General features: G+C 44.5%; 1 protein-coding gene across 1 annotated transcript in view; it reads right to left on the bottom strand.

Moving 5' to 3' along the window:
* LOC139564281 (disintegrin and metalloproteinase domain-containing protein 15-like) overlaps positions 1-11,825 on the bottom strand; it is a 30,368-nt gene extending 18,543 nt beyond the window's left edge. Inside the window, exons 1-10 of the mRNA XM_071383674.1 lie at positions 11,060-11,825; positions 9,507-9,610; positions 3,818-3,894; positions 3,490-3,568; positions 3,282-3,358; positions 2,129-2,345; positions 1,922-1,987; positions 1,699-1,770; positions 339-508; positions 98-182 (exon numbers count right to left, since the gene is read on the bottom strand). Of these exons, the coding sequence (XP_071239775.1) occupies positions 98-182; positions 339-508; positions 1,699-1,770; positions 1,922-1,987; positions 2,129-2,345; positions 3,282-3,358; positions 3,490-3,568; positions 3,818-3,894; positions 9,507-9,610; positions 11,060-11,336 (1,224 nt within the window). The 5' untranslated portion in view covers positions 11,337-11,825. The remainder of the gene's footprint in view (positions 1-97; positions 183-338; positions 509-1,698; positions 1,771-1,921; positions 1,988-2,128; positions 2,346-3,281; positions 3,359-3,489; positions 3,569-3,817; positions 3,895-9,506; positions 9,611-11,059) is intronic.
* Between the last annotated feature and the right edge of the window lie 173 nt (positions 11,826-11,998).

Raw genomic sequence — 11,998 nt, forward strand, 5'->3', positions numbered from 1 at the left:
ACACACAGAGTCAGTCAACTACCAGACTCATACTGTCACCGTGGGGCAGTTACCCCTCTACTCCACTGATAAACCTAACTGAAGCTAACTAACTCACCACATTGACCCCTCCTGACCGGTCCTTGGAGCACATGGAAGACTGAGAAGCCATTCCCACTGTAGTTCCATCAAATGAGCCCCCCCTGGAACAGATCAACACATACAGTTATAGTTAGTCTATTTTCACAAAGAGGCCATCCACTGGTATATACACATGTATTTGGGATGAATCTGCTTCCATAATGTACAGGTGTGAGAAAGGCACCGATTACTTCAACCAAGTCCATTTGACTACTCACATAATGAGCTGAGCATTGTCGTGGCGCAGGCGGGGCAGCAGCTCTCTGGTGCGCCACTCCAGGAAGCGGTTGAGAGTGTCTGAGGGACTCTTGTCAACCTGGATCTTATCCTGGTCACTCCAGATCTCCACCCCAGTTAGAGCCACACGCACACTCAGCGGCCGGTAGAACTAGAGGGGTAGATGAGGACCACCATGACAAACCAATACAAATATACAGTGGCCAGTTTAGGATTCCCTTTGGCTCCAGAAAAGCTTGAATTATTTGGGGCATGGAAACGTTGCTCAATTTGTATCAAGGGACCTAATGTGTGCCAGGAAAACATTCCCACACCATTACACCACTGCCACCAGCCTGTACCGTTGACACCAGGCAGGACGGTGCCATGGATTCATGCTGCCTACGCCAAATACAGACTCTGCCGTCAGCATGACGCAACAGGAACCAGGTTAAGTTGGACCCGGCAATGTTTTTCCACTCCTCAATTGTCCAGTGTTGGTGATAGCGTGCCCACTGGAGCCGCTTCTTCTTGTTTTTAGCTGATAGGAGTTGTTGTAGTCTGCTGCAATAGCCCATCCGTGACAAGGATTGACGAGTTGTGTGTGAGATGGCGTCCTGCGCCATTATATGCCTGTTTGTGGCCTGCCTGTTTGCCTGCACGATTCTTGTCATTCTCCTTTAACCGCTCATCGAGCTGTTTTCACCCACAGGACTGCTGCTGACTGGATGTTTTTTGTCTGTGGCACCATTCTCTTTAAATCCTACACACTGTCGTGTGTGAAAAACCCAGGAGGCCAGCCATTTATGAGATACTGGATCCAACGCGCCTGGCACTGACAATCACACCACGCTCAAGGTCGCTAAGTTCGCTCTTTTTGCCCCTTCTAACGTTCAACCGAACAGTAACTGAATGCCTTGATGCCAGTCTGCCTGCTTTATACAGCAAGCCACAGCCACGTGACACACTGTCTGTAGGAGCGAACCATTTTCATGAACGGGATGCTGTACCTAATAAACTGGGTGTAAGACATCCTCAAGCAATTTAATTTAACTTTTGAAAAGCGATATCCCAAGTATAAATACAGTAAAGTACACACACTAAAGGGTGAAAACATTTGTTTTTCGCAAGATAATGTTTTTTAGACACCTGCAAACTTCAAGGAGTAGGGCATTCAAAGACTTGGTCTGTTGGGAATACACGATATCGTCGGCCTCCTGCTTGCTTGAGGAACAATAGAGAAGCAGTAGACGATAGAAGAGGAAGACTTACCTGGACCACTTACTGAGATGTGGCTTTTGTCAAGTAAATCAGGTGTTAAATGAGGTGAAAATGAGACAACTTTAATATTAGGTTACATACCCAGTCTACTTGGTTGGCCACATCCAGCATTCGATAGATGATAGTCTTGTTGATTTTCTGGTAGTTACGGTACTGTAAACAATAACAGTTATTGGTTAGGACAATAGAGGCAGAACATGATGGGATTGGTCTAAATGTACTGGGGTCTCTTCAAAGTGCAGCTATGTCAGTGCCTCGCTTACACTAGGCGGCATTGTCGTACATTAGCTTTATGGTACATTACCTCTTTGTGATCAGCTACAAGCACAAGCTCTATGTACTTGGTCTCTGAGAGAATGTCCCTCTTACTCTGCAAAAAAGCAAAGTGTAAACAAAAGATATTCGGGCCAATGTACACTACGATGTCGACAATTTCCAGCAGTGGCAAAAACGTCAGTAGTTCCAATCCCAGGATAAACAAACATGTGATTGTGCTTCCAGCCCCTCTCACCCTGTGTGGGACTTGTGGTGGGATGTGGATTGGGGGTACAGGTGTATGGGACACCCCACAGCCCCCAACACTACCCCTCTCCAGAGGTCTGGTAGAGTAGAGCAGGTGCATCCCCTCCTCCTCCTCCCCTCCACTCTCCTCTGCCCCCTCCTCGTCCTCATGTTCTTCCTCAGGCTGCAGCTCAAAGCTCAGGGTGGAGTTGATGGCCACCACACCCCTGAGAGAGAGAGGGGAATAAACAGGGACTCACTCAACAGGGACAAAAAATGGCGTCCAAGTTCAAAGTAAATACAGTTACTTCAGGTGAGGACATTGTTCAAGGCTCTGCTAGCAACCATATTACGTTCGCTACATAAACATGACCCTAAACCGAGTATATGGCCACATGGTCTGCCCACGCAGTAAAGAGCTCTAAATAACTCCAACTCTAAATAAAGGTCAAGAGGATTTTCCATGGATTTCCGCCAAGTTCATTTGGATATCCCTTAAGTATCCAAGCCAGCGGAAGGGACCCCAGATTAAAAATGGCGCTCTCTCAAATCGGGTGATTAGTATGCTTGAGGAGGTCAGAGTTCTTTCAGATTAATCTGGATTGGATTAAAGCCACCTCACGGTCGATCATTCTGCCCCACTCACATAACCATGACGTTGTCCGTACTGCAGGCAAAGGTGAAGTGCCCTTAGTAAAGACTTCCCCTTTATAATAATAGGTTTACCATATAGTGCACCACAAAGGGTTTAACTGAGGTGGGTGATAAAGTGGGATAAGGCTGACCCCTGTTTAGATCACTTTACTGGTTTTAAATGCATTAACCATTACATAACAGAGAATGAAATGCATATGCTTAAGGTCATAAGGTCATGCGGGTAAACTTATTGAGCTGTTAGGCTCTATTTCTTAATGGAAAACCTAAAAGGCATGATTACACAGTATGAATTTGTATGATCTCACTTCCATGGACACCATTCTCAAATCAAGAATGTTGACTGGGTACATCTACAGGGAACATTGTTCGCATGCTGTTGCCTTGCTTGTGAAGTTCCGTGAAATTGTACATTCCTTTGGGTAGTGACAGAGGGGAAAGTATCCTAATTTTGACAGGCCGCATACCATCCTGTAGTTTTGACAGAGAGTTAAAGTTGATATTATTACCTGAGTCCAGAGCAGGTACTGAGAGCCACCCTGGACTGTGGGAAGCCCCTCACTGAGCCGTGGTAGTAGCAGTGAGTCTAGGAGATAACAACCAGGGAGATAGTAGTCAACATAATATAATGACAACATTATTATCCAAGCTCATATGAACTAACTTACCGTTAACTATCCCTATAACAAATCAGAACATTTACAACACATTACTTACCACTGTGCTCTCCTCTAAAGAAACCCCAGTGCCATTAGGGAGGTAGTAGAAGATATTGGGGGGCTTGGGCAGGAGATCACTGCAGGGAGAGGACAGGGTTACTGTACATTCATTCAGACTACTTCCTCTGAAGATTTGTCTGAAGTCCGAATTTTTTAATTGCTAATGATAAACCCCTTTATGAAACTATGAAGTCTTAACTCAACAATGGCAAAGGTTGGGGCATTTCAGCATCACATCTCCCCATTCAAATAGCTAAGGCCTAATATTGAAATATATGTCATTTTCTGATATTTCAAAAGGGAGTATATTATGTTAGTGAGCTTACTGGTTTTTCTCCAGGTCCAAAAGATAGATGCTGCCTCCAAATTGAAGACCACACTGTAGCTTGTCTGGGTGACCGTTCTGTGAAAGGAAAAGAAACATACACCTGGTAATATGTACTGTGATTTTTATCCTCATAAGTCATTGGATTTAACTAACAATTTAACTAACTGTAATGCAAAAACCCGGTTGGACACTTCCCCCTAACAACTGTTGTGCTAAAGGTGAACAAGGACTTTGTGTGGCCAAATGAACTCATCGTCCAACAAAAATGACTTTGTTTGCTATTGTTGTTATTGTAATCGCTCAATGTTCCAACATGGTGTATTCATGATTAGCATGTGATGGGTGTCTTAATGAGCGAATGCAGCCAAGAGCAGCTTGAAGTGGCAAACGGGGCAAAGGGACAATCTTCTTAGTGAAAGAACAGTAATAGCAAGTACCACCATGTGGTCTTTCCTATTAACCCTGCGAAGGTTAAAGGATTGAGGCTTAGGAAGTCCTGTATAGTTCATAAAGAACAGGTTATGTACACAATGACCTATATCCTTTAGAGGCTGATGGACAACATTTCAGATGTAGTAGACAGCTATGGAGCGCTCATCCTTTCTCCGCACTAAAGTTCCATTATTACACAATGCTCAGATTGGATAATACTATATACTTTGAATCACTTCAGCCAATCAATACTCATCCCATCAAACCAGTCAGCGGACATGAAATGAGATGGTGCGATTAACGTTATACTTTGTCTATGGCTGCAGCCGCCCCTGAGCACTATCTGTCAACTCGTACACCTACATGCTCTCTAAAATAGACCCAGTCTCTAAACGTGTGCAGCACCCAGTCCTTGATTGGCACTGGCACCTAAGCACAATACTAGAGCCCAAATGGGCTGAATCAGACTGTCAGCCAGGGTTACCCCTCATAGGCACTAAGGACCAGGCTATAAAAGGACTTCCTTTACCTGCTGCACATTTCTCTCACCAAACGCAAAGGCAGCGCAGCGGTGGATAAATTACGTCCTATCCCTCTTTTCATGTCCGTTTCCCCTGCGCTTCCATCTCATTACAGTCATTCCCCCCAGCGGGAACTAACCTGTCTCCCCTCAACACTGTCTCTCTTCCTGCCAATCAGTCGCTTTCTAGCGCGTTTAGCGGCTCCACCTTTGAAGACAGTGAGTAAGTGAAACCCTTCCTGTTGGTGCTTCCCTCCTTCCCCACCGCAGAGTGCTGCTTCCTCGCTTTCTCCTCTCCAGCTAACTGACAGGAATTGGCAGGCTTGGAAATGGGACTAGAACTAGGAGTACTGACAGTAAGGTAATGGGTGGTGACAATATGACAGAGAGGTCTGTTCAGTTCCAATGAACGGTGAGTGACTATGAGGAACCAAAAAGTCTACCTTCTCTGTGGACCGGCGAAATCATGCTGGATAATGTCATTGCCGGGTACCCAAATCCAACAACAACTTACACCCAATTCACTCAGAAGTATTCTACTGTCCACAGTCCCAGAAATATTGTAACATCATCATGGTTCATATGAAACAACTGTGTCCCTTTACCATAGGCTCTAAGAGGCTATTAGTAATAACATAACATTTCACACTGGAACCCAGTCATTGGATATGTACAAAATATAACTGGTTCCACATCCAAGAATATCATAATCCAAGAAGAATCCCAGAAGTAGATGCTAATAATTGAGGTGGATTTCCAATACATTTGAATGAAAACATAACTCTGGTCTGTTTACAGTTTCTATAGTCTTTATTATAATCAGAGGGCTTTGGTGAGGTCATTCACCACAGTATGTAAGGAGAGTGTGACTGACTTATGTTGGGTGGGTCTGTGTTTTTGTTCTGCCAGGGCAAGAGTCCAATGAGTAACCAACAAAGACTCCAGGCACAATGGTGGAGATCTGGCTACAAACTACAAGGCAAAAAACAAACTAGAGTAATGTCAGTTATGCAACCAAAGAGAAGAAAGAATAAGGGAGAGAAAGAGATGGGAAGACATACAGTACATGTACACACTCAAACATCTGCAGCTTTTGGCAAACTGCCTTGGATTGTGGTTTTGGGGTGAGAGGTCAGAGTAGAAACAGGGCTCCTTCCAGAGCACAGCAGAGCTACATCTGTTCAGGGCTCTAGTGGAGGATCACACCCAAATATCTGGAGCTCAGCCAAGAAACACCCACCCTCTCCACACTTTGTTTGTCATTGCCTCACTTCTCCCTTTCTCACCCTCTCCCGCTCCCTCTTCTTTGAGCATTACAAATTCTCTTACATTTCTCTCCTTGTCTCTACCTTCTCTTCTCTCCCCCTGCTGAACCCTTACATCACACTCGCAACAGGTCTCTCGTTTCACTCTCACTGGCTTCTTACACCTCTCACTCTTCATCTTATCGACAACCATGTCCACTCCATCTCTGCTGCCATTACCTCTCATTCCCCCACTCTCTCTACCTTCACCCTCTCCTCCTCTTATTTCCCCCCTCTCCTTCTCTCCCTCAGTGAGGTAAATGTCCCAGGCCGATCTCCTGCTAGTAACAAGATGAGCTCACCGCCACATGAATGCTGGGTGGGGTCCATTCAGACCCAGAGCTGCTTGTGACCCACAGCAGAATAAATAAACCAGGGAGGAGGAGAGGGGAACATGGGCAGAGGGGGTGTAACGGAGGAAGGGAGAGAGGGAGGGACAGGGCAAGTAGTGATTCCTCTCCAGCTCTTTCAGCTCAACGGGAGAGTGCAAGGGAGGGAAATACAATCAGTCAGCTCCTGGGATGTCTGTCTTCCTCAGTCCCTGTAGTGCTTCTCTGTTATTTAGTCTGACCCAGAGCAGCCCTGGATCCTGTTTTTGGATCAAGTCTGGACATGTCAACGGAGTGTGCCTGTCCACTATCTGGGGGAAATCTCTGGGTTAGTTCATGACTTGTGTATCCCTTTGCATAACAATAACAGCCAAGTGAATTCATGTACAATGGGCAACATGAGATAGAGGAGTGTCACATTCAACTCCAGTCCCAAAGGGAATGTGGTGGTTGCTGGCTCTGCTCCTCTTCCCTAGCACTTGACTGATACATATTGATGGACCAGAGAGTGAACCCTTCCTGTTTATAGATGTTCAACAGATTGTGGTATGAAGGCAAGAGTGAAAACCATTTCACTGGAACTCATGTCTGCCTCTGACTGTTTCTTTACTGCTGTGCATGGATATCTAGAACTAACCTCACCAATAGGAAAAGAGATTCATTCCCATTTAACTAGTAGCCAGCCTGCCTACTGGCATTACCTTCACTTGGGCTCAGAGAAGTACTCAGTGATTTGAATTACTTTTGGGGTATAATGAATGATCTGGTTATATAAACACGGCCCCGGTTGGGGATTAACTCAAGACCATTCTTTACCCGGCTCAATACACCACACACCCTAGTGAAACACTTTCCCTACAGACACTTTCTTAAGTAGATAAGAAGGCCCCCCCTCACGTAAAGAATCAGTCTTACCATGCTTGGGTGTAAGACAATAATGCCCCCCCTCACACACACGGCCGTCTTAATGGTAGGGTAAAGGGTTGGGGTGGCAGAAATGCTTACTGTCAACACAGAGCGATCGGGCTCTGAATTAGCTGAGATCCCCTTCTTAAGCTGTATTAAGGTGAAGCTCCCTGCTGCACGCCTTACACACCAGAGCTCCCTGTGTGTGTGGTGTCACAAATCCATTCATAACCAAGTTGGTGTGGAGGCTAATAATAGCAGGCACCAGAGAGGTGAGCACTGAGCAGCAGAACAACTCAATTACAAAGCGTTACCTGCAAACTGATAACATGTCATACATGTCTGTATTTTCTTCTTAAAACATTCCTTTCAACATCAATGTGGCAACTGTCTGAAAGTTTGTCTGACAAAGTAGATCTATTCATGGTTCAACGTTGACAGAAGCTATTCAGGTCATGTCAAGTCCTCTCCCAAGAGGACACAAGTCACCTGCTCCACCATAAGAAATGAAACTAACACTGTGGTGTCTGGCATGTTTTCTTCTTTAATATCTCACTCACGTATAATCAATCTGAGATCCTAATGGGGCTGGGAGCTACACGCATTTCATCAAAACAAACTCGTAGTTCCTTTGAACTAACTAAAATAATAATCTGGATTTCTAGCATGGTAGTGATATGCAAAGAATATACACTCAGATCTTTTTACCTCGAGAGAACATTTACGAGCGTCTTATCTATAGCTAATCATGCTTTGTTAGACAAATAAAGATCTACATTTAACGTGATGAAGTTGCACACTATCATGGTGATTACATTCAAGTAAGTGCACTCAGTTTGAGTGGTGAATTGAAATACTTTAATTAGTGCTATTTAGAGCACAAGTGGTGGCTCTAACTTCTAAGGTCACACTTGGCTCAGGTTGGAGTGATCTTTATCACTTGAATACCCTGGACTGGGAAATGGAGCGTTACAGGAATTACATTGTTCAGGGGATGGGTGGGTGTTGATGAGGGTGGACGGACAAAGTTTGAATCACAGACACACCCCTCCCATATGGCTTCATTCCCCACCTTTCTTCTCATTTCTGACAAACAATCTAAAAACAGGTCCCGGTTACCATGGTTACACGTTGCATGTATTTTGAGTGAGTATGTGAATCACTGGTGTTATGTTCGTCAGTATGAGCAGTAGGCTGTGGGTGCAGTAACCTCATGACAAGTGAAAAACGGCTACTCATTCATCAATGACTGCAGTGATTCAGAGGATAAACCACACAATAATGTAGGAATTAGGAGTGACTCTCCACTGAGTCTTAGCCAATGAGGCCCACTCAACTGTTATTTGTATGACATTGCAGTGCCCTGGTTGGTTTTGAAACCAGTAAACAAACGTCTGGGTGCCTGATGGAGACTGCTTTGCCAATGGGATTCAACCTTTTGAAAGTTAACATTCCGATCCAGTAGCTAGCTTAAAAAGTGATGTGCAAAAATGTAGCCCTGTCATGCTCTTATTCTCTACTTTCCTCTATGTGTGTGTGTGTGTGTGTGTGTGTGTGTGTGTGTGTGTGTGTGTGTGTGTGTGTGTGTGTGTGTGTGTGTGTGGAAAGGAGGAGGGTGGGGGGGTCTGCTGTCTGGCTTCCTTTTTTGTGCTAATATAACAGAGGAAGGAAGTAGGCGCCTTGACATATTTTACAGGGAGCTTCCTGAATAAAAACTATGATCTGAAGAAGGTGGGGGGGACTGGTGCACTTTAAGAGGACGGACACTTCCTGTGCAGCTGACAGGAGGTCCGAAATCATATCCTGAAGAATTCCCCCATATCACACACTCCACCCAGAGAGGAGAACATCATAACACTGACGACCTTCGAATGGAAAAAAAACGTGAGCCACACAATTGGAATAACCAGGTGTGGGTTTGATGTTAGTTTGAGATATAAAACTGCAGTTTAAAATGAGGAGTTCCTATGGGACCTGTAAAAATAGAATGGTTATTAACCTCTGACACTATCTAAACAAAAATAAAGGCCACTTTATAAAAGTGCTCTGGGATCACTGAATGAAGAATGGTAACATGTACGCATGGAAATAGAAAGCAGGTAGTAGAAGTAGGACCAGAGTAATAGTGTGTATGTGTATGGCTCTGTGTAGAACGATACTCTCACACACACATTCTCTTGATGTCTGTAGTCTCACCTGCAAGGCCTCACTCAGACTTCTCTTGTGTCCGTCCACTACCACAAAGGGCCTGGTCCTCTCCAGTGGCTTGCCGTGCCTACTACCATGGTGGTGCTCTGGACCTGGGGACAGGGAGAGATGGGATCCATAGGAAAATATTGTCTTATGTCCCTTGAGGCGCTATATTCTGATGAATAAATATCCGTTTGATACTCTAACATCAGGGGATGGAGAAACTCTTTTGTTAGTGCTAGTATTGACCCTAAAATCTAAATTCTCAGCTAATGGCAACCTATTATCCAGCCCTAGTAGTCAGTGAACCCCCTTCCCCATGGGGCAATGCTAATTCTAAGATCAAGTCAGCCACATCTCAGATGGATATCCCTTAGTAGTAAGGACAAACTAATGTGGTATACAGGCTTGGGGTAGGATGCAGGAAATCTACAATTTTCATTAAATGGTTTCAATATGCCAGGAAAAAAACTCAGCATCACAATCTAAACATGTACAATTCAAGATAATTGCACAAACCAATCAGTGATGCCGGATGTGCTTATAATAGCTCATGCTCTCTCTTTCTCAGCCGGCATATCTTCTGACTCCTTTCTTCACACACACATAAAACAGACACAGCTGCATTAACTTCAGTACAAGAGGCTCTGTGTCCCCTGTCCGTTCCTAGTACAGCTGTTGTCCAGAGCCTGTATTAGGCTTGTTATAGATGACTGGCTGGCTGGCAGGTGTCTCGAGGACTAAAAAGTAGCAGACCACCCCCCAGTGCTCATTTTACAATAGCCTACCTATGTACACTTAACAAAAATATAAATGCAACATGTTTTCATGAGATGAAATAAAAGATTGCAGACATTTTCCATACACACAAAAAACATCTCTCAAATGTTGTGCACAAGTTTGTTAACATCCTTGTAGTGAGCATTTCTCCTTTCCCATGATATCAAGAAACTTTGTGCTGGGGGCAATAAACTGTCCCTCTAAAATGTGCAGTTGTGTCACACAACGCCACAGATGTCTCAAGTTGAGGGAGCGTGCAATTGGCATGCTGACTGCATGCTGACCGTTGCCAGAGCTCCCTGTCCCCAGGTCCACCAGAGCCGTTGCCAGAGAATTTAATGTTTATTTCTCTACCATAAGCCACCTCCAACATCATTTTACAGAATCTTCCCCAACGGGACTTGAACATGTGTCCTGCGACTGTCAAGCCAACAACTTTAAAGTTAAGCGAAAAGGTCTGAACCTCTTCACTAGGTGTTGGGTTTGACAGTCACTGAGCCAGGGTCCAAGTCCTGGTCGGGCCTACACCCGAATTCACTAGAAACATGTTATTATAAGTGTTTAGAAAGTAAAGGTATCAGATAAATATTAATTGTAATTGGCATAGTGTTACATGCTAGGCTCCAGTATAGAGAGAGGTTTAACTGACTGTAGGATAGGCCTAAAATGTAAGGTAATTTTGGATGAATTTGAGAGTGCCCAGGCAAGGACTGAAATCACATTTTAATTAGTTCCTTTGAAGTTGCCTGGGCTAAACTAGGGTTACTACAAATACCTACTTGTAAGTGAGGAGTTAGACGATACTGTTGTTGCGTTCAAAGGAGACAGCTTCTCTTGTAGCTTCTCTTGTGGCTTCTCCATCTCTGTTTTATTCGAGTTCAAATGACTTTCCGCCGGCAGATATTCCTGCAAATCGTTATCGTCCAGTAATCCTAAACGGCTACTAATTAACGTATTTGATTGAGTACCGCGAAATGTAACAGTCTCGAGTAGCACCAATGTTACCAGAGCTCCAGACAGAAACATTGTTGCGCAGTGACATTGGCTCGTGTCCATCAATTAATCCACCTAAAGGGTGTAAAACAAGGCAACAGGTTCTGTCGGAGGCAACTATATGGCTACCTCAATTTGCCTACAAGGGCAAATGTCAAGCGAAAGTCCATGATAGGCATCCACAAAGGCACGCGCAGAGCAGAAGTGTTGCATGGGCCAGTCAATCGAACGTGTAACTTTATTTCAAGAGGCTGCATTCACCTGCGCGATTAGCCCACACCATAAAGTACTGTAACAAGCCTCTAAACAAGACCGGCCCGCTGTCCGTAGCCTCTGGCTGCAGTTATCGCAGGGTCATATTTCCAGTACCGTTACCTTCACACACAGAGCTACTACAATATATGTCCCTTCCGTAGCGGAGATGAACCCACTGTGATCTTGTTAAACTCCCAAAGTGCTATCCAGAATATCTTAATTCCTGAAAGGCAGACAGTTTCTCACATGCAAGACATTCGGGCCAAAAACTGAGTGCGTGTTTACAGCGATGGTGTAATCGCATTTCAACCCCCGTACAGGGCGGGATTTTCTCTTGTGCTTTAACTCTTTACTGCCTGAATCTTTCTGTGCGGTCACATTATAGACCGCCGCTTATTCTAACAAACCTTACACAACATTTCTATATAGCAAATTCCCCCCCAAAAATACAAAAATCGATTTATAAAATC

Source organism: Salvelinus alpinus, chromosome 35 (genome assembly GCF_045679555.1).
Source record: "Salvelinus alpinus chromosome 35, SLU_Salpinus.1, whole genome shotgun sequence".
NCBI lineage: Eukaryota > Metazoa > Chordata > Actinopteri > Salmoniformes > Salmonidae > Salvelinus > Salvelinus alpinus.